The 26,883-nt window shown below is 41.4% G+C and overlaps 1 protein-coding gene across 2 annotated transcripts; it reads left to right on the forward strand.

Annotated features, from left to right (window-relative positions):
- On the forward strand, window positions 1–26,883 carry LOC115462228 (insulin gene enhancer protein isl-1). 2 transcript variants are annotated; one of them, XM_030192238.1, is made up of 6 exons: window positions 1–288; window positions 1,125–1,314; window positions 5,348–5,607; window positions 7,508–7,794; window positions 11,849–12,016; window positions 26,313–26,883. In XM_030192238.1, the coding sequence occupies exons 1-6, from the start codon at window positions 261–263 to the stop codon at window positions 26,427–26,429; spliced, it is 1,050 nt and encodes a 349-aa protein (XP_030048098.1). In that variant the 5' UTR covers window positions 1–260; the 3' UTR covers window positions 26,430–26,883. The 2 variants fall into 2 exon arrangements, with proteins under 2 accessions (XP_030048098.1, XP_030048099.1); XM_030192239.1 differs by having other exon boundaries at window positions 7,511–7,794.

The following is a 26,883-nucleotide window of genomic DNA, read 5'->3' on the forward strand; positions in this document are numbered from 1 at the left end:
TGAGCTGACTTGGAGCCGAGAAGTTTGAGTAAGAGATAAGGAAGAGAGTGTCCGATGTGCTCCGAGTCCAGCACTGCAGCTCCTCTTCCCCTTTCCCACACTGACGAAACTGGATTGATCAGCAAGAGTGCAGCACAGCAGCACCTCTCACCCCTGCAGCATTCACAGTACTCCCCCATGTTAAACAGCAGCCAGACCTCCTCTAGGGGCTAAAAGCACCGTGCACCATTTCACTGTGGACATTACACCCTCTCACAGATATGGGAGATATGGGAGACCCACAAAAAAGTAAGCTGCAATTTTTTACCTTGTTTCAATCCATGTGCTATCGTGGCTTGTGTTGCAAATGGAATAACTTGCTTTCCAGATCCATCTCTTTTTCCTCTGAGAGAGGTTGTCCTTGCATGCTTGCTGTGTTTAAGCGTTCAGAACACCACTGTATCTTGTGTATCTAGATATCCTTAGCCCTATCGGCAAAATGTAGGTCTTTCAATTCTTAAACTACCTTTGTTGATTGACCTGGGAGGTAGTGCTTTATTGTCCATGCAGGTTTGCCTAAACCATCTGAATTTAGTCAAGGGGATTTTGTTATATGTAAATGCCTGTAAAATAAAAGAGCAAGTGACAACTGAAATAAATTTTGATCCTATTCCCAGTCTCTAGTTCTCTTCTAAATAGGAGAGCTCTGTGCAAAGAAACGACCATGCATTCAATTAGTATTTCTTTATTCAAATTCTCCCATTTAACTGATACTGCTCTATGAAGCTGCCAAATATTATGCCAAATGAAATATACAAAGCCCCCCGTTTTAATGGTGTGCTAGACTTGGGGGAAAAAAAGAAAAACAACATTAAAACATTCATAAGGAACACTATTCAAATTAGCATAGTACCTGTGTTCCGCCTACTTTCTAAATGAGTCAAGATTTTGATGGCACACTTCAATTACCATCTAAAAGTGTGTGTGTGTGTGTGTGTGTGTGTGATACTTTTTTATGCTTTCTTAAAAAAAAAAAAAATACAACCTCTCTGAGATCACGCCCTGTAAGGAAACGACACTAAAAGTGTGTTTATCTCTGTAGGAGAGTAAACGATTAGTCAATCATGTATTTATTTTCATTTCAGAAAAACGTCTGATTTCCCTGTGTGTTGGTTGCGGCAATCAAATTCATGATCAGTATATTCTGCGGGTTTCTCCGGATTTGGAATGGCATGCGGCGTGTTTGAAATGTGCAGAGTGTAATCAGTATTTGGATGAGACCTGTACGTGCTTTGTTAGGGATGGTAAAACGTACTGTAAAAGAGACTATATCAGGTACGCTTCTTACTCTGCTCTTTCCTTCTCTCCAGATTTGTATTTTCTCGCATATGTAGTTTTGTGGTTTCTGTATTTCACTCCACCACCATTATTTTTGGACTAAGTGGATTGCACAAGTCTGGGAATCTTATTGGAAAGTTTGTTCTGTAAATGCAAAGCACAACCCGGGCGAGCCTGAAAAAAAGTGTGCCAAGAATAGAAAACGCTTGGTCCGAATTTAGGAAATAATTACTTTGAATTTACAATTGATCTTAAATAAAACATAAAGTCGATATGGTCAGGTGGAAGAGACTGTTTAAAATGGAAAAGGAGAAATGCAGCCCGAAGATAACTCTTATGTTGAATGGATATAACAAGCATCAGACACTCGCCCTTGTCATAAATACAGTTCAAATTCCAAAAGTAAAAAAGTGAAAACCTGTCTATTGTAAGATTCATTTTAACAAGACTAATGAATTGATTGTAAATAAAACATTTTTTAACCAATAGTATAAAACTGGATAAAATATTTATTTTCTAAAATTACGGACATTTAATCTTTTTAAATATTAACCCTTGGTGATATCTGACTGTCCTTTCATTCTTATCTTATCTGTGCTGATAAATTAGACAGAGCAGATCAAATTGCCCATCATCTGGCCACAAACAATTGGTATATTTAGATAATGGAACTGCTTCCTTCCTCACATGAAAATCTGGTAACTGATAAATGTGAGAGTTGCCAATTCTGACACACCTAAAACCAAACAGAACTTTGGGTTTGATATTTTGCCTTGTTTAATTATTGCAAACCTTTACTACGTTCTGTTCAGCTTATGCGTATGTTTTTATTGAAACAATGGTCAAAACCACTAAAGTACCTCAGCCAAATAATAATTCCAAAAAAATCCTGTTATACAAAAATAGCATCAAAATAATAATAATGATATTTATAAATACTTTTTCATCTTTTGTGTGTGTGTGTGTCATACGACCATCATATCAAGAGCAATGAGATGTGCCCAGTAAATGCAACAGCTTCATTTAGTGCTGAACACAGCTCATTCATTTTTTTGCTTTAAAGTCCCAAATCTTCTATAAATGCATCTTCAAAACAGTGTTTTGCTGCCCAGGAGTAAATAGGGAGGAGACAAGTGTGCTTTCTCTAAATGAGAGAAAAGCTTTTACTAAAAGGAATTCCTGTGATGCTTTAAATTTTGTAGCAGTAATACAGCCCTGTCTTGACACAGCTTTGGCTCAAAATATGATCATGCCGGCTGTACCTTTTTTTCCAAGGAACAGTGATTTGAGAGATAAGTTTTATTTATATAAAGTTTGTTGAAATGAATTTTTGCACAAAAATATAATGTTGGAGTATAAATGTTTAAAGACTGTTTTAAAGATGTATTTATAGATAAATTGAAATTTATGATTATAACCAGATCAGGGCAGTGAGTGAATGAATGAGCATGTTTGATCACTAAATAAAGCTTCATATACTGTGCATGACTCATTGCCCTCCCACCACACTAATACAATGATGAAAACATATTTAAAAAATGTTATTTTGAAGCTGTTTTTGAATAACAGTTTTTTGTTTGTTTTAAATTATTATTTGGCTGAAATGCTTCAGTGGTTTTGGTGATATTTTTGTTTACTTCCTTTAAAATGAGAGATAAAAATCTTATTTGAAACAATGGGGCATGGCCGGAAATGTAGACTTTTTAATTGTTTTCTGTAAACATATATGTTATAATTCTTCCCTAAATATATTTCAATACATACATACATACATATATATATATATATATATATATATATATATATATATATATATATATATATAGTTGTTTATTATGATTTCTTAGAATGGGTTTATTATTTAACAGGCTTGTCTGTGATAGGGAAAAAGCTTAGTTTTTAAACTTTATTGTTCACCTTAGTCCTGCAAAGGCAGTGTACATAATAGTATACTTTACAACTGCTATATGGTTGCCCAGTTTAAAAGACAACTTGAGTATGTTTCAGATTTTATGTAGTAGGTGTTGAATTAAACAGGATTGATAAACATCAAATATTTTTCTTAACTTTTTATTATTCCAAATGTCAAATATGTAAACACTTGCAGATATAAGTCATTGTTTTTAACCTTAGGGTTTTTCATTCACAGGGGCTGAATCTCTTTGATTGTCAAATATTTGTCACGAATATTCAATCCCATGTTTATACCCGTGGTTAAATGAGTAGTTATGGTAATAATAATTGTTATACATAATCACCATGAAGATGAAATAATCCTAATGCTACAGGCATTATATAGTAATTATTTATACTGTTTTTTTTCTATAGATATAATTTAATACATACAGATGGATGTATATCACAGTGATCCTTTGAATCGCTGCTGGTTTATTTTATAGTAATTAAGTATATTTTCTGTAAACCATCCAGATGGAATAAAATATAAACCCACATATAAATTCCATATTTGTATAACTAAAATATGTAAACGGGAATGGATGCAGACGTATGGCTGTGTACTTTCTGCATACACACGTTTGCATTGATCTGATTGTCTTTCCATATTGGAAGTTCATATAAGAAATTCTTTTGTTTAGATGTTGAAAACATGTTTTTGCATTAGTTCTAGCAATGCAGAGAAAAGAGGTCCAAAAGTACCTTCCCCTAGTTATTCTGTTATCCATGTCTCAATTGACAGATGTAAAACACCACCCAAATGATTCAAATGAGCCATTATACAAACTAGCACATATAAATAAAACTGCAAGAATTTGACATTACTGTAGCAGAATTCAAGGTGTTTTATTTGGGAAATGCTTAAAGTAAGCATCGAGGACTGGGGTGCGTCTACAGGACATAATATTGAATTGGGAAGAATGGGCTTCCTAGTTTGCTGTCTGTTAAAGCAACAGTACTAGCCATCATCCTATTCAGTCTTTATTTTACATGTTGTGTATATGTGTTTTCTGTTAATTTTTCAAGAAAAAAAAAATCACTAACCTGCCAAAACTATGTGAAACCGAGCCAATGAGTTTCATGCTTTTCAGTTATCTTCTGATCTCAGTCTCACATTATGCAACATATCAAGGGTGTTTGAAGAAACTTACTTAAAACTGCCATCTATCTAAAAATCATGATTATGGATTCAGCAAGTGATGTTATAACATGAAGGAGGAGCTTGGGAAAATGTTCAAAATTCTTCCTTTTCATTGTAGATAGGAGTGGATAGGCATTTTTTTTGGGTGGTGGTGGTGGTGGTGGTGGTGGTGGTGGGAGGAGGGTTGTTAAATACCTCTCATTTTCTTCTCGGGTTGTAAAGACGACTGTAGAGAAATAATTTTAGGAAAAGTGAATAGGACACAACACTATATACAGCCAGCTAGGCGACAAGTGGTTCTAGATAATTATGTCTTTTTCTTAGCTGGACAGATGTGATGGTGTGCTTTGGGGGAACATCCACTGTCTTTCATATCTCTATGACCGGCTTCAAGTTTTTCAAGGGCTGTTGGAATTGTTGCATGAAGTTATTGTACCATAGATTAGCTTACAAAAGGGAACCACATTTTGTGTGTGTCTCCTATTCCTTCTGTCACTTTTGGGGATTTTATGTTTTTCTGTGCAATGGAGAGGAAATAATCATGAAAAAAACATTTGAGTATCCCTAGGCATTCTTTTCTGCTGGTGTTTAAAGGCTGATTTAGAATTAAAATGCACCAAACCTACTCACGAAATTGAATCACTTTCTGAGGTGGGTGGGGAGATAGCTAGGTTTCTCTTCTTTAGTCCTTTATTTCATACTTTTTTATGCACTGGGGGGGGGGGGGGGGGGGGGTCAAAGAATGGAATATCAAATTCCTATTCTTATTTTCTTGCTTCTGGTAATATGTATAATGTGAAACTTGGTTAAGATACAAAATGGAAGCAATTTATTTATTTAGGGAAGGAGATTTATGATGTATTTCTCATGTCCTCTCTTTTGTCTTTTTTTTCTTCCCTACTTCTCCCTTCCCTGGTCGGCCATCCTGGGCAGGTTATATGGAATCAAGTGTGCCAAGTGTAACATTGGCTTCAGCAAGAACGATTTTGTGATGCGGGCCCGTTCCAAGGTGTATCACATTGAGTGTTTCCGCTGTGTGGCCTGCAGCCGTCAGCTCATCCCCGGGGACGAGTTTGCACTGCGGGAAGATGGTCTTTTCTGCAGGGCTGATCACGACGTGGTGGAGAGGGCCAGCCTAGGGGCAAGCGACCCCCTCAGCCCACTGCACCCTGCCAGACCTCTGCAGATGGCAGGTACTTTGCTAGGATTACATTACAGCAGCAGCCTGCCAGAAGGAACAGGAACTGAACATTGTGTCTGCTCACAAGGAGCAGAAACTGCAGTAGCACACAAGGAAGGGGGGAGGGGAGGAAGAGAACAAGAGAGGCAGCACAAAAGAAGTTAGAGAGGACTTGCTGCCTCTTGGTTGGCAGTAGATGTTTGCCTGCTGGTAGCATTGTAAAGGGCAGTACCTGTCTAGGAGAGGATCAGTGGACAATATATGCAGGAATTGTGAAAGATGATACATTTGCTATATCCTAGAGCTGACCCAAAGCAACTGGGAAAATGTTAACGGCAGGTTAGTTTATATTTTAATCTTAAAATACAAATCCCCATTTCATTAAGTCCCTTCAGATAGTTAAAACAAGGAATTTTTTTTTGTAATTATGTATTTCCTAAAACTTATCCTGAAACTGGAAAGAGACTTCTTTAACTGCAGGCCAGCACTTAGTCTGTAATTTAAAACTGTCAACAAGCTAATCTTCAGTAATTGCCTTTAAAGTGATCCTGCCTTCCTGAGATTTGGTGAGAATTTCATCTTAGTTTTATTCACTTTCCACCAGATAGAATTTGCTAACTTTTTTTTCAACAAGTTGATTTTGTGTATATAGGTCCTTAACTGCAATTAGCACACTTTCAGTCAGATATAAGAAGTGCAATTAAAGCCAAAGTTCTTGTGAAAAAGAGATGCTAGAACACTATATTCACATTTTTCCCCCTCAGGCCACTTCTGAGGCTAAGTTCAAGAGGACTGAGCATATTTATCCTCTAGGTTTTAGATAATAATACTAGTTTCTGAAGAAACAAAAGGGCATTATTTCCATACTTCTGGACAGTATGACTGCACTTAAAGCACAATTAGCTTTACACTTTATAGATATCATTAACCCAAGTAAAGAAAAGGTGTTTATATTTTGGAAAGTGGTGATACCTTTAGCAAACAAATGCTTTTCTTGTGACCACAAGGGGGAAAAATACTTCATAAAGAACACTTATTGTTTAGTGTTATCTGTTTTGTATGTTGTAAAAAGAGAGCATTTATCTCTGTTTATTTTGGTCAATCTGTTTACTTTGGATATATATTTCACGATGTGTACTTAAAACTTGATTCAGGGGAGGAATAGCGAGGTAATAAATTATTTGACCTCAATCTGAAACAATGTTAATTATTCAGTCTCTGATTTCAGGAAAAGATCTATCCAGTAAACAATGTATTGGGTTATCTTCTCACTCTGTATGATTTTTTCCATTCCTTTATTTTAGCAATGCAGCTTGATTAAAGCTATCTGAAACCTGGCAGCCAACACTACTTTGCCTTCTACAGCTTTGGGGACAGTATCAAATTTTTCTCCTAGGGATTGCTGACCTATAGTTGGTATACCAAAATAATGAATTTGCGTTCATTTAATATGATGTTGTACCTTTAGGTCTCCAGCAGAACACAAATTTTTTAATCAAGTCTCTCCATTGTGTGATTTGGAGATGAGAGTGTGTGTGTGTGTGGGGGGGGGGGGGGGGGGGGGGGGGAGTCTCCTCTTTCCATAGGCATCGAAAGGAGGGATAAAACCCTTTCTAAACTATAGCCCTTAGCTCATGTATCACAAATTAATTAGGAAACAAGTTCAGGTATAAATAAATATAAAAATCAGACTGTATTGCTGAGAAACAAATTCTATCCATGCTATTAATAAAACTGAACAACTTAGAACATTGCCAATAAGTCAGTTGCTTATAGAGTGAATTATTTATTTCTAACACATGTTTTTATGGGAAGAATGTACTAAGTCAATATTTTTCTGAGTGTTCTATTTCTCAATATATTGTCCTTCTGTACATCTAAAGTCTCTTATCCTCCTCTCCCTTTTTCTACAGCAGAACCTATTTCCGCAAGGCAACCAGCTCTTCGACCACACGTCCATAAGCAGCCAGAGAAGACCACACGGGTCCGGACTGTCCTTAATGAGAAACAGCTTCACACCTTGAGAACCTGCTACAATGCCAACCCCAGACCGGACGCACTCATGAAGGAGCAGCTAGTAGAAATGACTGGCCTCAGTCCCAGAGTCATCAGGGTCTGGTTTCAAAACAAGCGCTGCAAGGACAAAAAAAGAAGCATTTTGATGAAACAGATTCAACAGCAACAACCTAATGACAAAACTGTAAGTGGCTGCTTAAAGGCCTCTTTCTTTAGAGCAGCATCAACCTAATAATCATAATCATAATAAAATAATAAAATACAGTAATCTAACCAAGTGATATACAAATCATTTTATTGTGGTTTGTTGAAACTATGCACACAGTGAAGAACGATAGAGTGCACATAAAATAACAAAACCCCTAAACAATCATTTCTCATTAAACAGCTATTTTCAGAAAAAAAAAAAGTTGGTATCAAATTATAAGAAGTTTTTGTAAAAATATTACAACCTTTTTGTTAAAATAATTTTCCAAAGCTATATTTGTTTAGGTAATCAGCTGCATATTTTCTATCAAACTGTTAGTAGGAAGCTGTTAGGATCACTCAATCTAGTTCTCCTTGGAAATATTCTATTCATAAGACCTCCTAGGTAACAGAAATTTAGGGCATTTGATCTCACAATGTAAGTAGTAAAGCACAATACTGTGTTGTTGCCTTTACTATCTTCCTCAAAACTGAACTTCAGTTGCTTAGTAGACACACAAATCACAAAACTGTTTAAAGTGGGAAGTACTGTTGCTACATTTCCTTGTTTTTACTGTATTCTTTACCATGTAAGATGCTTTCTTTTACTATGTAAGCCGCACTGGACCTGCTGTTTGTGAGAAAGAGCAGGGTACAAATGAAATAAATAAATAAATAAATAAATAAATAATGTAATTTATACTTCATTGACACCATCAAGAACATTTGCATGGTGAATATTGACCCCAGTATATGTCAGATTTGTTTTGATAATAATGAAAATACAGAAATAATGTACACAAAACACATGTGGTGAGCTCTCATTTTCAGCTTGGTAATTTATTTATTATGACATTTCTACCCTGTATTTTCCCAAGAAAGCTCAGGTTCAATGCGGCTTACCTAACAAGTTAAGAAGAAGCTTTACAAGACAATTATTATTAATACAACAATTCAATTATAATAAAACTAGTAAAAAAGGCCCGTTTCTGGAGCAAATGAAATGGGCGCTAGCAAGGTTTTCCTCTCCAACCCTCCCCTCCCTACTCCTTCGTCGTTGTGAAGCCACTGACGCCATGGCTCCGCACCTCGTCAATGCACCTTCATCACCTTCTTCACCTTCTTCGTTCTGAAGCCACTGATGCCATTGCTCCGCCCTCGATGTGTGACGCCATTGCTCCGCCCTCAACGTCATCACATTTGACGTGAGGGCGGGGCCCAGAGACTTGGTGATTTCGGTGGCTTCACCACCACGAACCCTTCATGAAGGAAGTGACGTCAGTGGCTTGGCTTCAGTGACGTCAGTGTCTTCAGAACGTTGAGGGTGAGTTTTATTATATAGATCTTTCCATATTAGCTGAACACAGATCTAAAGAAGTGGGCTTTAAATAAACTAAATGACATAGAGGGGCATAATCTTCTACTCTTCTACTTCTATCCCTCTGCCTGTCGGCATACCTCAGGGTTCTGTTCTTGGTCCCCTCCTCTTTTCTATCTACACTTCTTCCCTTGGTTCATTAATCTCATCCCATGGCTTTTCCTACCATCTCTATGCTGATGACTCCCAAATCTACCTTTCTACCCCTGATATCTCACCTTGCATCCAAAACAAAGTTTCAGCATGCTTGTCTGACATTGCTGTCTGGATGTCTCAACGCCACCTGAAATTAAATATGACCAAAACCGAGCTTCTCATTTTTCCCCCTAAACCCACCTCCACACTCCCCCCATTTTCTATTTCTGTTGATGGCTCTCTCATTCTCCCTGTCTCCTCAGCTCAAAACCTTGGGGTCATCTTTGACTCTTCTCTCTCCTTCTCTGCTCATATCCAGCAGATCGCCAAGACCTGTCGTTTCTTTCTTTACAACATCCGTAAAATCCGCCCCTTTCTTTCCGATCACTCTACGAAAAACCTCATCCACACCCTTGTCACCTCTCGTTTAGACTACTGCAATCTGCTTCTTGCTGGCCTCCCACTTAGTCACCTCTCCCCTCTCCAATCGGTTCAAAACTCTGTTGCCCGTCTCGTCTTCCACCAGGGTCACTTTACTTATACTACCCCTCTCCTCAAGTCGCTTCACTGGCTCCCTATCCGTTTTCGCATCCTGTTCAAACTTCTTCTACTAACCTATAAATGTACTCACTCTGCTGCTCCCCATTATCTCTCCACATTCGTCCTTCCCTACACCCCTTCCCGTGCACTCCGCTCCATGGATAAATCCTTCTTATCTGTTCCCTTCTCCACTACTGCCAACTCTAGACTTTGCGCCTTCTGTCTCGCTGCACCCTACGCCTGGAATAAATGTCCTGAGCCCCTACATCTTGCCCCATCCATGGCCACCTTTAAATCTAGACTGAAAGCCCACCTCTTTAACATTGCCTTTGACTCGTAACCACTTGTAACCACTCGCCTCCACCTACCCTCCTCTCCTCCTTCCTGTACACATTAATTGATTTGATTTGCTTACTTTATTTTTAGTCTATTAGATTGTAAGCTCTTTGAGCAGGGACTGTCTTTCTTCTATGTTTGTGCAGCACTGCGTACGCCTTGTAGCGCTATAGAAATGCTAAATAGTAGTAGTAGTAGTAGTAGTAATAATCAAAAGGGACGCCCAGGTTTTGCTGAGGACGTCCTTGTAAAACATCCCGGTGGAGGGGCGGGGAAACCCGTAATATCGAAACAAGATGGACATCCAGCTTTCCTTTTGATAATATGGTCGGGGATGCACAAATCCTGAAATTTAGGTCGTCCTTAGAGATGATCATCCCTAGACTTGGTTGTTTCTGATTTTCGGCGATAATGGAAACCAAGAATGCCCATCTCAGAAACGACCAAATGCAAGCCCTTTGGTCATGGGAGGAGCCAGCATTCGTAGTGCACTGGTCCCCCTCACATGCCAGGACACCAACCGGGCACCCTAGGGGACACTGCAGTGGACTTCATAAATTGCTTCCAGGTACATAGCTCCCTTACCTTGTGTGCTGAGCCCCCCCAAAAAACCCATTACCCACAACTGTACACAGCTACCATAGCCCTTATGGGTGAAGGGGGGCACCTAGATGTGGGTACAGTGGGTTTCTGATGGGTTTTGGAGGGCTCACATTTACCACCACAAGTGTAACAGGTGGGGGGGGGGGGTCTGGGTCTGCCTGCCTGAAGTGCACTGCACCCACTAAAACTGCTCCAGGGACCTGCATACTGCTGTGATGGACCTGAGTATGACATTTGAGGCTGGAAAAAAATATATTTAAAGATTTATTTTAGGGTGGGAGGGGGTTAGTGACCACTGGGGGAGTAAGGGGAGGTCATCCCCGATTCTCTCCGGTGGTCATCTGGTCAGTTTGGGCACCTTTTTGTGCCTTGGTTGTAAAACAAATAGGACCAGGTAAAGTCGTCCAAGTGCTCATCAGGTACACCCTTTTTTTTCCATTATGGGTCGAGGAAGTCCATGTGTTAGGCACATCCAAGTCCCACCTTCACTACGCCTCCGACACCCCCCCCCCCCCCATGAACGTTGGTCACCCCGCGATGGAAAGCAGTTGGGGGATGCCCAAAATCAGCTTCGATTATACCGATTTGGGCGACCCTGTGAGAAGGACGCCCATCTTCCGATTTGTGTCGAAAGATGGGCATCCTTCTCTTTCGAAAATGAGCCTGATAATCAACATGATCTAATATGCCTGGATAATGAGTTCCAGAGTTTGGTACTTTGATAATAAATATTAGGATTATGGATAGTTTTGTAGGTTAAGTTTTTACAACTTGGAAAATGTAATATGAGATATGCTCTAGATGATGAGATGGCATTTCGTGGTGATAACTTAATGATGTCTTAATAAACTTAATAACAATTAACCAGCTAAGAATTGAAGATGACACGTGCAGTTTGTTAAAAACGTTTAATATTTAGGGATATACATTCAAAGCACACAATTAACAAGCTAAATACAAGATGACTATATAGATAAGATAGAAATTGAGCTGTTTACTCAACAGTTAGGTGCAGGAATGTTATCAAAGCTTATTGACTTATTCTGGCACTTGTTTACAGAATATTCAAGGGCTGACAGGAACCCCCATGGTGGCTGCTAGTCCTGAGAGACATGATGGTGGTTTACAAGCTAACTCAGTGGAGGTGCAGAGTTACCAACCGCCTTGGAAAGTACTGAGTGACTTCGCCTTGCAGAGTGACATAGATCAGCCTGCATTTCAACAGCTGGTAAGAGCCACTCCTCAGATGCTGAATGTCAAAAAGGATTTTACCTTACTTTTGCTTTTCTATGTGGTTATATATTCTGCTCACACCTTGAAAGGTTCATAGCAGATTACAATACAGAGAATCCAGTAACAAAAAACTGGGATTACAATATCAGGAGAAGTTCAAGCGGATTACAATACTGTGTAGCCAGTAGCAAAACATAGAAACATGACGACAGATAAGAGCCAAATGGCCCATCCACAGAAGCAGAGCTAGGTTGACGGTGCGGGGGGAGCGAGAGCGGACTTCCACCGATGCTGGCGCACATTCTCAATGCAACACATTGAGAAAAAAATAGGCGCCTGAGCTGGCAGAACTCTGTTTGGGGGAGCGGCCGCTCCCCTGGCACCCCCCTGACTACGCCCTTGCCCATCCAGTCTACCAATCCTCAATAACCACTAACTCTTCCTTTCCTAAGGGATCCCACATGCCTGTCCCATGCTTTCTTAAATTCTGACACCGTCCTCATCTCCACAGCCTCCACCAGGAGGCCATTCCATGCATCCACCACCCTTTCAGTGAAGGAGTATTTTCTTAGATTTCTCCTAAGTCTATTTCCTCTTAACTTCATTGTATGCCTCCTGATTCCAGAGTTTTCATTCATTTGAAAAAGGGTTGCCTCTTGTATATTGAGACCTGAGGTATTGAAATTTCTCTGTCATATCCCCTCTCTCTTGCCTTTCTTCCAGTATATATAGGGTTACCATATGGCTCCAGAAAAAGGAGGACACATTGATCCAGTCTGGGTTTTGCTTCCATTGAAATCAATAGAAGTAAAACCCAGACTGGCTCAATCAGTCCTCCTTTTTCTGGAGCCATATGGAGGGGCATATTCGAATGCGAACGCCCATGTGTAAAAACGTCCATCTCCGGAGACGGCTCCGTGAAGAGGCGGAGCGAACCGTAAAATCGAAACGAGATGGCCATCCATCTTCGGTTTCGATTATACTGTTCGGCCCACTGAAATCCCATCATTTGTGTTGACTCTAGAGATAGATGACACAAATGGTGAGATCGCTGGACCTAGAGATGGCCGTCCGCGGTTTTCAGCGATAATCGAAACCACTGCCGACCATCTCAAAAACGGACCTAATCCAAGCCATTTGGTCGTGGGAGGGGCCAGCATTCGTAGTGCACTGGTCCCCCTGAGATGCCTCTATGCCAGCCTCGAATATCATACCTAGCTCCATGACAGCAGTATGCAGGTCCCCGGAGCAATTTTAGTTTAGTTGGTGCTGCTCGGGACCCATGCAGAGAGCAAAAATCGGAAGAAAAAAAAACATGCAAGTGCAGTCAGGGACGTCCAAATTAAAACAATAGTAATAGGGGGATTTGAACCAGAGCAATTTAGTTTAGTTGGTGCTGCGCGGGACCCATGCAGAGAGCAAAAATCAGAAGAAAAAAAAACATGCAAGTGCAGTCAGGGACGTCCAAATTAAAACAATAGTAATAGTGAGAGTTGAACCAGCCATCTTCTGATTACAAGACCTGTGCTCTAACCACTGCACCACTTATTCAGCTGTCTAGACCTCCTTCCCTTTCCATTAAGTCCCTCCAAGTTTCTGTCAGCCATCACAGCTCGTTTAGCTGACACCTATGTCAGGTAAGTGAGCTGTGATTGGCTGACAGAAACTTGGAGGGACTTAATGGAAAGGGAAGGAATGCCTACTCAATTAAGTAAGTGGTGCAGTGATTAGAGCACAAGTCTTATAATCAGAAGGTGACTGGTTTGGATCCACCTATTACTATTGTTTTAATTTGGACGTCCCTGACTGCACTTGCATGTTTTTTTTTCTTCCGATTTTTGCTCTCTGCATGGGTCCCGTGCAGCACCAACTAAACTAAAATTGCTTGGGGGACCTGCATACTGCTGTCATGGAGCTAGGTATGGTATTTGAGGCTGACATAGAGGCTGGAAAAAATATTTAAACAGTTTGTTTTTTAGGGTGGGAGGGGGTTAGTGACCACTGGGGGAGACAGGGGAGATCATCCTCGATTCCCTCCGGTGGTCATCTGGTCAGTTTGGGCATTTTTTGGAAGCTTGGTCGTGAAAAAAACAGGACCAACTTTGTGTGGACTAAATGCTCGTCGGGGACGTCTTGCTTCTTTCCATTATCAGGCGTGGAGGTCCATCTGTTAACCACGCCCCGGAATGCCCCTGTCCCGCCTTCACTACCGTTCGGCCACGCCCCCAAGAATTTCGCCCGTCCCCATGATGGAAAGCAGTTGGGGCTGTCCAAATTCAGCTTTCGATTATACCTGTTTTTGAGATGGACGTCCATCTCCCGATTTGTGTCGGAAGATGGGCGTCCTTCTTTTTCGAAAATAAGCTGGATGGTAACCCTAAGTGTATACATGTTGAGGTTCCTAAGCCTGTCCCTATATGTTTTACGACAGAGACCACTTACTAATTTTGTAGCTGCTTTCTGGACCAACTCCTCCTGTTTATATCCTTCCGTAGGTGCGGTCTCCAGAACTGCACACAGTACTCTAAATGAGGCCTCACCAGAGATTTATAAAAGGGCACTATCACCTCTTTTTTCCTGCTGGTCATCCCTCTCCTTACACACCCAAGCATCTTTCTGGCTTTGGCTGTCACCATTTCTACCTGTTTAGCCACCTTAAGGTTATTAGACACAATCACCCCCAAGTCCCGCTCTTCTTTCATACACAGAAGCACTTCACCCCCTATACTGTACCATTCCCTTGGATTCTTGTACCCCAAGTGCATGACCCTGCATTTCTTAGCATTAAATCTTAGTTGCCAATTATCAGGCTATTCTTCAAGCTTCGCTAGATTCTTCTTCATACCATCCATAGCCTCCGGGGTGTCCATCCCATTACAAAGTTTGGTATCATCTGCAAAGAGACAAACCTTACCAGACAGCCCTTCCACAATATCACTCACAAAGATGTTAAAAAGAGCCAGCCCAAGGACTGAACCTTGTGGTACACCACTGATAGCAGCCCTTTCCTCAATGCAAACTCCATTTACCACTACCCTTTGTCTCCTTCCAATTAATCAGTTTTTAACTGTCACTTTAGGTCCCATACCAAGGACCTGTGTGGGATTGTGTCAAATGCTTTTCTAAAATCCAAGTACACCACATCTAGCACCCCTCCCATGATCAACTGTTTGGTCACCCAGTCAAAAAAATCAATCAGATTTGTCTGACATGACCTGCCTCTAGTGAAGCCATGCTTCCTTGGGTCCTGCAGTCCATTTGAATCGAGAAACCTCATGATCCTCCACTTTAGAAGCACTTCCATTAGCTTACTCACCACTGAGGTTAGACTGACAGGTCTGTAATTCCCAACCTCCTCCTTACTTCCGCTTTTGTGCAGAGGGACAACATCCGCCCTTCTCCAGTCCTCCAGGACCACTCCAGGCTCTAAGGAATCATTGAAGAGGTCAGACAGCGGTGCCACCAGAACATCTCCAAGTTTATTTATTTATTTATTTACAGCATTTATATTCCACAATAGTCCCACCCATGGGCAGGCTCAAGTTCCCTGAGTACCCTCGGTTGTATCACATCAGGCCCCATCACTTTGTCTACTTTTATTTTAGCCAGCTCCTCCCAAACAGTCTTCTGAAAATCAGTCCCAATCTACCATACAACCATCCCCATTAGCATTTGTTTTCTGTGGTCCTACCCCCAGCCTTTCATCCATGAACACAGAAATAAGTGTTAAGTAGTTCAGCTTTATCCTTATCAGCTTCTGCATATTCCTCCTCCTCAGCTTTGAGTCTCACAGTGCTATTATGGCAATTCCTCCTGTCATTTATATATCTGAAAAATGCCTTGTCCCCCAATTTTACCGTATTGGCTATCCTTTCTTCTACTTGTCTCTTCGCATTCCTGATGGTTTTTCCAGCTTCTCTTAGCTTTTACAGGTATTTTTGCCTGTCCTCCTCTTTCCAAGTCTTCTTGTAATTTATGAAGGCTAGCCTTCTTTCCCTTACCTTTTCAGCTATTACGTTCGAGAACCAGAGTGGCCTTCTTTTCCTCTTACTTGGATTACATGCATAGAGATCAGTAGCAGTGCACTGGGACATTAATTACATAGTTAAGCAAAACATTGTTGTATAGTAATCATGGTTGAAAGAGTAGACTTATGATGTGTCACAATTAAATGAGTGGTTTGATGGAGTAATTACGAGAACCAGGGCTCTAAAATAACATATTTAGTTGGTCATACATGTGGTCTCATCATATGAGTAGACTAGATTGAGAGGGTTATGGCAGTACATGTTTCTTGTTGTATGTGTAGACTGGATTGAGAGGATTATGGCAGTACATGCTTCTTGTCATATGTGTAGACTAGATCTTGAGAGAGTTATGACAGTACATGTTTCTTAAATAATATAGGGCTCCTTTTAAAAAGCGGTGCTACCAATTAGTGTGCACTGAATGTGAAGAAGCCCATTGAATTCCCATGGGCTTCTACACATTCAGCGCACATTTATCGGTTTATTGGCCAAATCCATCTTGCCCATCAAGAATGTCATAGAACCTAGTGGGGCAGTATTTCTGCCTTATCATAAAACTTAACTGGTAGTCATAATTATAGTAGCAGACATACCTGGGTAGATGCTCAGGGATGAAAGAAGGCTGCATATGAAGCTGCATGTGAAGGGGTGTGAAAAGGGGCAGGGCATACCCCTTTGGTACACCCCTTCAGTGTGATATCTGAGATGTGACACGTTAGAGCTTGGCGTCATGTTGTGGAGGAGTGTGCAATGTCATGAATTAGTGCTCCTCCCATTGGTACCTCCCTCCACAGACTCTCCAATGCACCTGAAAGGTTACTTGTTGCAGTTCCCTCCCATGTGGCTCAATGCTTTTTGTAGCGATGAAGCAGGGTGATGACCGAGGTTGTGCAGAGAAATGGCTGAAACTGTATTGGCCTCAGGGCTCAGTATTGTTATGTATAATTGATAAAAATGCTTCTCCTTTGATAGGGGTGACCAGACAAAACTTGGATTTTCTGAAACCTGGTTAAATTCATATATACTTATATCTGATAGGGAATTCAGATTAAGGGGTTATTTTACTAAGGCACACTAATGGATTTAAAGCCCACTAACAATTAGGGCATGCTAAATGCTAAGATGCCTATTACCCCTCAGATTCCATATAGTGCAACTTTGTTGCACACATAAATCAGGTCGTATTCTGATTAGTGTGTGCAACATAACTATCTTAACAAACCTATCAGCGCTAATAATTGCCACTTAACAAGCAATTATTGACACTAATTGGAATTAATTAGAATTTACATGAACAACTTTCTCAGGGTATTCTGTAAAATGATGCACATACATTTTCAGGTGCAGTTTGAAAAAGGGAGCATGGATATGGAATGGACAGGTTGTGAGCATTTCTAAAATTGTGTGTGCTGTTACAGAATAAAGTCACTCCACATCTAACTTAGGCGTAGGCATTTACACCAAATTTTACTTGGTGTAAATGCCTGCGACTAAATTTAGTTGCATGGACAGGCACTAGGTGTATTCTATAAACCATGCTTAACTTTAGGCATAGTTTATAGAATACGCCTATACCAATTTTAAAGGCGCCATATATAGAATCTAGCCCAATATTTCTATGGGTGTCTTGTCATTTAGCGTGTGCTAAATTCATTAGCACACCATAGAAAAAGGACCCCTAAGTGATGTTTTTCAAGAATGTTTATTAAGCCAGTCTAAGTGTAAGCTATGGGCTCGGACAGTAATTCTGTTCTTTGCTTCCACACTTTTTCTTTCTTTTTCAAGTACTAATAAATTGCACTGTAGGTTACTTGGTAGTATATGTTTGATCATAATGGTATATTTCTGAAGAGATGAACAGAGCAAACAATATATGTGGGTTGATTTATTAGAAGTTGGTGGCTATGTTCTTTCCCTTATAAATAATGGGATTTTGTTGATTTGTAAATCTCTCACCATTTTGCAGGGAACAAAACTGGCAATGACATTTAATTCTTCAACACCCTTGCATTATAGAGAACTGAAGATTTGATGTTGGCTATGCATTTCATGTTGCTAGATATCAGAATTACACAGTTATGGATTAACCAAGTCTGACTGTACCTGCAAAGTGTAAATGGTACATGAACTGCTGTGAGATAAGAGACCAAGAAGATAAATACATTCTTGATATTTAAATGAATGCCAACATTATAGACAGCATTTCCCATTCAGATAAGAAATATGATAAGGAACCCAAGTCAGAAAGAAAATATTTTTAGTGCATACTTTTTATGATAACATCAATCAAAAGTAACAAAAAGTATCACTGCATTGATAGTGAGGCATAAGTTAAATGATTGATATTAAGCCAATAAGTATATACAGAATGTATTATATTGTGGACCAAGAGGGAAAACATTAACTAGGATAGATAATAACAAATCATGACTGTTCATATATTTACACTACCATCCTGGATAAAATTAACTGTCTTTGGATGTGAAAAATTTGTGATTTCTAATTATAATAGAAGAATATTAATTGCCTATGGAGAAAATGAGAAATATGTTTCCAAGTGTATGTAGAGAACAGGGAAGTAAGGGAAAGGCAAAGGCAAAATGCAACAGAAAAGAACCTTAGGTAGAAAAAAACCCTCTTTAATGTTCCAACTAAAATAGATTCACATTATAAACGTTAAATGCAAATGGTGGTGGCATAATGGCTAGGACTCAACATGGCCATGTTTTGGCAAAATGCCTTTCAGGAGTTATAAAACCCAATAATTTATGTCACCAAATCTAGCAGTACATTTCAAAAGATAACAATTCATTTCAACAACAAATGTCAGCTAGAATTTCAATCTTTATAATGTGAATCTATTTTAGCTGGAACATTTAAAGAGTTTTTTTTGTACTTAAGGTTCTTTTCTGTTGCATTTTGTTTTGTTTTCCCTCACTTCCCTGTTCTCTTGGAGATTTTGTGAGGGTTACCTTCTTCTGCTTTGTGTCCATGTGTATATAGCTAAGATGGTAAAGAAACAAAAGTTGTGAGAAAGTTAGAACACTGATTATTTGCTCCATAGAAAATGATAAGAAACTAGCCGTTGAGCCCGTGTAAACGGGCTCGTTTTGGAATGGGGGGGGGGGGGTTCCGAGGCCCCCCTCCCGAGGTCTCCGCTGCTACGCCCCCCCCCGGCCCGAGCACTGTCTGTTATTGAACTTACATCGCACGGACAACGCAGACGCAGCAGGCACATCAGCAACGCTGCCATCGGGATGGCCTTCCTTCTCTGCCTGTGTCCCGCCCTCATGTGACGTAACACGGCGAGGGCGGGACACAGGCAGAGAAAGAAGCCCGTCCCGATGGCAGCTTTGCTGATGTGCCTGCTGCGCCTGCGTGGTGCGATGTAAGTTCAATAAGAAAGACAGTTCTCGGGCCGGGTGGAGGGGCGGCGGTGGCGGCGACTCCGGGTGGGGGGAGCGGTAGCAGTGACCTCGGGGGGGGGGGGGAGGGTGGAGCGGCTGCGAGTACGTCTGCGGCATGCGCAGTAGAGACTTCCCGCTCTGTCCCGCCCCTCTCATCACGTATTGATGCAGGGGCGGGGCAGAGAGGGAAGTCTCTACTGCGCATTTGCGAGTGAGTACGACACTCGCCTTTTATATGTTTGATGAGTTGGCTATATTTATAGAAAAAATGTAGTATAACAAAAATTAAGGTTAAATTGGTACACATAGAGGGACATAATCGAACGCGAACACCCATTTCCATGGACGCCTATCTCTGAGGACAGATACGCGAAGGGGCGGGACAGACCGTATTTTCAAAAAAGATGGGCGTCCATCTTTTGTTTCGATAATACAGTTGGTGCCGGGCAAATGCATCGGATTTGGGTAGATTTGAGCTGGGCAGTATCGGTTTTCAGCGATAATGGAAACCGAAGGCGCCCAACTGAAAAACGAACAAATCCAAGGCATTTGGTCGTGGGAGGGGCCAGGATTCATACTGCACTGGTCCCCCTCACATGCCAGGACACCAACCGGGCACCCTAGGGGGCACTTGTAACAATTAAAAAAAAATTAAAATACCTCCCAAGTCCATAGCTCCCTTACCTTGGGTGCTGAGCCCCCCAAATCCCCCCCAAAACCCACTCCCCAGAACTCTACACCATTACCATAGCACTTATGGCTGAAGGGGGGCATCTAGATGTGGGTACAGTGGGTTTGGGGGTAGGTTTGGAGGACTCCCATTTACCAGCACAAGTGTAACAGGTAGGGGGGGATTGGCCTGGGTCCACCTGCCTGAAGTCCACTGCACCCACTAACAACTGCTCCAGGGACCTGCATACTGCTGTGATGGAGCTGGGTATGACATTTGAGGCTGGCATACAGGCTGGAAAAAAAGTTTTTAAATTTCTTTTTTTTTGGTGGGAGGGATTAATGACCACTGGGGGAGTCAGGGTAGGCCATCCCCGATTCCCTCCGGTGGTCATCTGGGCAGTTGGGTCACTTTTTTGGGGACTTGTTCATGAAAAAAAAGGGTCCAGAAAAAGTGACCCAAATTCTCGCTTCTGGCGCCCTTCTTTTTTCCATTATCGGCCGAGCGCGCCCATCTCTCCTCGGCCGATAAACACGCCCCAATCCCATCTTCACCACGCCTCCGACATGCCCCCGTCAACTTTGTTCGTTCCCGCGACAGACTGCAGTTGGAGGCGCCCAAAATCGGCTTTCGATTATACCGATTTGGGCGCCCATGGGAGAAAGGCGCCCATCTCCCGATTTGGGTCAAAATATGGGCATCTTTCTGTTTCGAAAATAAGCTGGAATGTATTAAAAGAGGTTGCAGCAGTGCTATCTCTTTATGGTTTTTACAATTTTTTCTCAAGGGCAAGCAGGATTCGGCATACCACATTTGGGTAATGTCATCTGATGAAGCCCAGCATAGACGCTTACCAGAATTATGGAAACTTTAGTAGCCTTTGGAAGTGCCACACTGCACATGCACAAATGTCTTCCCATCCAACGTTAGCGCATCCTTTTTGAGAGATTTTTTTGTGCCTTCCCAAATGATACGCAGGACTTTTTTCCCCTCATTTTCTTCTTTTTACTTTCTTCTTTTTAAATTTCCTAGTATTTTTTGGCCTTTCATTTTTGCATGGCTCCCTCAGCCCTCTCAGACGTGAGCATCCAGTTGGGTTTCCTTTTTTTCAGCTGTATTTCACCAGGTGTCACTTAAAACTCTGTGGTTTTAGAAAGTATACTGGGTATGGCAGGACCATCTCTGTGACTGATATGCACAATTGGTGCTTGCGGTACCTAGGACCTTACCATACAGCCTCTAATTGTCATCTTTGTTCTAAAATACAGAAGAGGACACACAAAAAAATAGAGAGACTCAGCATGAGAAACTTCGAAGTTTGGAGAATATATACAGGAAACCAAAGAGCAGAGGTGGCCAAAGGAATTGAGGTGTGAGCCACAGGGGTAAAAAGAGTCTTTATCAATTGCCAACCTAACAATGCCATGTTTCGACACAATGACTGCGTCAGGGGTCCTAAAAAATAAAATAGAATAAAAAAAACATAATTTTAAAGTAAATTAACACAAGCATAATGAAATGATGAACCTAAAAAAACTAGTTTATTATGTATGGCTGGCAGAGCTGCATGGAACAGTAGGGATGTACTGCAATCAAGGTGGTCTTCACTTGCCTCAACATCAGGCACCATTAGAGCCCAGTCAGACTGACTTGCATAGAACCTGATAGCAAAGACGCATCATGATTCAACATCATACTTGTTGGCTCAAGAGATCCTGATGTTGTGCATCGAGTGAAGGTAAACGTATGCCAACATTGGTCCTCCTCAAAGCACAGTGCCAAGAGCTGTTTCTGGGTTCTGAAGTCAACCCAGAGGAGGTCTCAGAGGAGGGATCCCTTGGTCTACCTTCAGAAACCTCCCCAACTCAGGGGAGGAGAAAAACCCAACCAGAGGAACTCTCTTTTGTAAAGTTTTTTTTTTTTTTTTTTTAGGGAGATGGCTAAGTCCTTCCCATTTGATTTGGAAGATGAATAGAATCACAGGGCTGATATGTTGGACACCATTGGAGCCCCCTAAGGAGGCTGTAACAGTGCCTGTGCATGACATCCTTCAGTAAGCACAGATGAAGAATTGTCCCTTTTTCTGAAGTCCCTCAGAAAACAGACTATGTGCAGAGTTTAAAATCTTACTAATTCAAGAAGGAACAGCTACCCCACCACTCTATGGTGGTTGAATCTGCTCTCAGAAGAGCTAAGGGTGCTAAGATCTATGCCTCAGTGCCCCTGGTGTGTGATGTTAGGATCTTAGAGAAAGGTTTACCAGGCTTCTAAGATTATGTCCCATGTACAGTCCTACCAACTCTACATGAACATCTATTTGCAGAACTTGGTCTGCAGTGTGGCAGAGTTTGCAGACTCTCTACCCTCAGACAAGGCTGCAGAACTCCATGTGTTAGTAGCCAAGCAGAAGGAGTGCCAAAAACACAGGGCCTGGGCAACCTATGATACTTTTTATCTGAGGATTTCTTTATTATGTATTGGCATGTGCAGACTTTCCTGGCGGTGTATCTCAGACTTAAAACCAGCTGTTCAGGATAAACTGGAAGATGACTCCTACTGAGGTGACAGTCGTTTGGGGGAAAAAGTAGAGGTGGTCTTGGACCTCATCAAGAAAAGAACTGATACCATGAAGTCCTTCTCTCAGCCCACTCAATCTGCGGTCTCCACATCTCTGAGGTTTTCCGGTGGTGCCCAGAGGAGATCAAACTAATCACAAGAATGTAGGAATACTCTTCTGACCTGACCTTCCCAGCAGTCTCAAGGGGCTCACTCTAGACCTAGGCAGCAGAGGCCCCCCAAAACCCTAGTCAGTTCCACAGTGAAAGCAAGGAACAAGCTTTTGACTGGTTCCAAGAGATCATAGCTGCAATAAAAATAAACATCCTGGATAGTTTTCTGGTAGGTGGGAGGCTACATTTTTTTCCAACTGGTGGGTTCTTCAGTTACGCTCTAAATTGGCATCAAATTCTTCCAAATTGCCCACATGAGCATTAAAATTCAGCTTTTAGCACCAGGCTGTGCCTGCAGAGGAACTCTCTTACCTTCTACAGGTCCATGGGGATGAGCCCATACCACCAAGGGAAAAGGGGCAGGGATTCTATTACAAGTACTTCCTGGTGTCCAAAAAGATGGGGGAGGGGAAGGATTTCATTCCATTCTAGACATAAGGACCCTAAATAAATATCTGGTCAAAGAAAAATTCAGGATGGTTTCCCTGGTTACCCTGCTCCCCATGATTCAGACAAATAATTGGCTATGCTTTCTGGACTTAAAGGATGCGCATAACCCTATAAAGAAATGTCTATATCACAGGAAGTATCTCAGATTTCAAGTGGGAAACTGACACTACCAGTTTCGTGTATTGCTTTTTGTCCTTGTGTCAACTCCTTGGGTCTTTATCAAATGCCTTGTGTAGCACTGTATCTATGCAGGCTGGAAGTGCACGTGTTTCTTTACATGAATGATTAGCTGGTCAAGAACACATCCAAGGAAGGAGCTCAGGAATCTAGCAGTTGGAGCTTCTAGGGTTCATTGTAAAATACCCAAAGTCCCACCTCCTTCCTCCTTCCTGTTCCTGTTGGAGTTCATTGGAGTCCTGGTAGTCATGATTCATGCACAGGCCTTCCTTCCAGATGCCAGGGCAGAGTAACTGATAGCCATAGTCCTGCATGTCTTTCTCAGCCAGCAGATGTTGAGGTTATTAGGCCACATGCCCTCCACAGTGCATGCCAGCATGGCCTCCATGGTGCATGTCACACCCACAGCATGTCTTCATTTTAGAGAGGTTGAATAGACCATAGCTTCCCTGTGGAACCTAGCAGATGTCATCTTGTTATTCATTCCGAAGGAGTCACTCTTATAGTGGACAATCTGGTCCAATCTGATCATGGAACTTTAATCCCAAATGTCCATTCCCCACAATATCGTGATGACAGGTGCATCCAACCTGGGTTGGGGAGCTCACATTGAGGTGCTTCACACACAGGGTCATTGGTCCACTAAAGAAATTCAACTTCACATCAATCCCTGAAATTGAGAGCCATTGGGAATGCTCTAAAGGCTTTCAGAGATCAGCTACTAAACAAACTTATTCTCATCCAAACACACAATCAGGTTGCAGTTTACTATGTCATGAAGCAGGGATGCATGGAATTGTACCTCTTGTGTCAGGAGGTGATCTGAGTATGGCATTTGTCTTCCAGCTATGGCATGGTGCTCAGGGCCACATACCAAGACAGCAAAGACAACAGCCTACACAAATGGTCCATGAATATGGATGCAGCCTATCAGATCTATGAAGAGTGATACACCCCCTCAGTAGATCTCTTTGCCACTCATCTCAACAACAAGGTCCCTCAGTTCTGTTCCATGATCATGGAACCATGATTCTTAAAGTCCTTTACTGGTTGAGGTAATATGGTTCCCTCTACTTCTGTAGTTATCCTCAGGACTTCTGTAGTTATCCTCAGGAGACCCATGGACAATAAAATGTTTTCCGATCCTCATCACTCAGAACAAGAGGTCTCTCTTGCATCTCAATCTCCAGTCCCTAGCCCTCATGGCTTGGAAGTTTAGAACATAGACTCAACACTCCTCCAACTCCATGAAGGTGTCTCCCAGATCCTGCTTGCTTCCAAAGAAGAATCCATTAAGAAGTCACATCATTTTAAATGGAAGAAGTTTGTAATCTGGTGTAAGGGCAAAGCCTTAGATCCCCTTTCTTGTCCTACACAAAAACTGCTTGAATATAAGTGTTCACCTCAGTGCAAGTGGCATTTACCATCACCGTGTGTTATTCAATGTATGAGAGGATTGCTATTGACCAGGACCCCATCAAACCTACAGAGTCTTGGGACTTCAGTCATCCTCACTCAGGTGATGAAAACTCCTTTTGATCTAATAGACACCTGCCACCTGAAATTCTTGTCCTGGAAACTTCTGTTTTTGGTAGCGGTCATTTCAATGTACAGTTAGTGAGCTTCAGGCCCTAGTAGCTGATCTACCTTGCACAAAGATTCATCATAACAAGTAGTTCTTCACACTCATCCTAAGTTCCTACTGAAGGTGGTGTTAGATTTCCACCTTAACCAATCCATTTTTCTGCCAACACTTTTCTCAAAGCCTCATGTCCATCCTGGCAAAAGCACACTGCACACTCTGGGCTGCATTTGAGCCTTGGCCTTCTATCTAGAGCAGACTAAAGCCCATAGACAGTCCACCCAGAGTTTTGTTTCTTTTGACCCAAACAAAATGGGTCAGCCATCAATAAAAACATTTTATCCAATGTGGCTAGCAGATTGCATCTCTTTTACTTATGCCTAAGTCAGGCTGATGCTGTAAGGTCATTTCATGGCTCAGAATGTCAGAGCAATGGCTGTGTCAGTGGCCTACTTGAGGTCAGTCTCCACTGAGGAGATTTTCAAGGCTTCAACTTGGTCTTCAGTTCACACATTCACCTCTCACTACTGCCTTGAGCATGATTCCTGATGCCTCAGTCATTTTGGTCAGATAGTGCTTTAGAATTTGTTTGGAGTCTAGAATCCAACTCCACTCTCATAGGTTCATTTTTATTCAATTTCAGGCTGCACCTATTTCACAGTTATGTATTTAATTTCTAAGGTCATTGGTTCCTAACTGGCCTTAACTGGTGCAAGTCCCTACTGACTGTTGTTTGTTGCTTTCAGTGAACCCCCAAATGTGGTATGTAGTCCTCATAGAAAGTGAAGTTACTCACCTATAGCAGATGTTTGCCAAGGCCAGCAGGACTCGCAATGCCATATTCCCTCCCCCTTGCCCTAGGAGTTAAATTCCTTATACTTTTTTTTATTGTACTGCTATTCCCACATGCTCACATCAAGCACAAAGGTACCCATGAATGCACAGTGTGGCACTTCCAAAGACTTATCAAGTTTCCGGAATGCTGTAAAGTGTCTGTGCTAGGTTTTGTTGGATGACATCACCAAATGTGGTAATGTATGTCCTGCTACAGGTAAGTAACTTTGTTTTATCTGCAACAGGTGTTGGCAATCAGATTAATAATATACAACAAAATGATCTGTTTTAGATTTAGAACTGACAAATTTTAGACCACTGGTTTATGCTTTTTACAATGGTTATACAAAAATGAAGATAAGTTCTATTACATTCATTCACTTCTTCTTTTAATTGAAGACCTGTTTTCCGCAGGTTAATTTTTCAGAAGGAGGGCCAGGCTCCAATTCCACCGGAAGTGAAGTAGCATCGATGTCTTCTCAGCTTCCAGATACACCTAACAGCATGGTAGCCAGCCCAATTGAGGCATGAGGGATTTCCTGTGAAAAATATAACCTTTGACTCCAAAAACAAAGTATTTAATGACCCATTTAATGCAAAACTGAATATAGAGGAAAGAAAGCTCCATCGAGTGCATGAAGCTGATTCAATGAACAGGTGATATGGTAGCAACACTGTGAAGACAATCATGGGAACTTAGAAAATGGGAAAAAAAGGCTCCCTAATATCCAATGATCAGAGGAATACTGAAACTTTTTTTTTATTTTTAAAGAAAACCCCCACAAATTTATGACCGTGGATCTCAAAACCTAATGATCATTCCACTCTGCACAGCTAGATCTTAAAGGAGATAGGCTTCAGAAGCCATCCTCATGGTGCTCTTTATTTATTGAACATCAGTTGATCATTGCCTTGCCAAACAGGAGCTCCACTAGGTTTGAAAGTTAACTAACAGACAATAGCTCCAAGCACTATGGACAATTGC

This window comes from Microcaecilia unicolor, chromosome 2, assembly GCF_901765095.1.
Source record: "Microcaecilia unicolor chromosome 2, aMicUni1.1, whole genome shotgun sequence".
Classification (NCBI taxonomy): Eukaryota; Metazoa; Chordata; class Amphibia; order Gymnophiona; family Siphonopidae; genus Microcaecilia; species Microcaecilia unicolor.

Excerpts from the sequence above, each read along its gene's own strand:
- LOC115462228 (XM_030192238.1), top strand. The coding sequence starts at position 261 with ATGGGAGATATGGGAGACCCACAAAAAA. Across the intron at positions 7,795-11,848 it reads AACAACCTAATGACAAAACT|AATATTCAAGGGCTGACAGG; the intron begins GTAAGTGGCTGC and ends ACTTGTTTACAG. Across the intron at positions 12,017-26,312 it reads AGCCTGCATTTCAACAGCTG|GTTAATTTTTCAGAAGGAGG; the intron begins GTAAGAGCCACT and ends TGTTTTCCGCAG.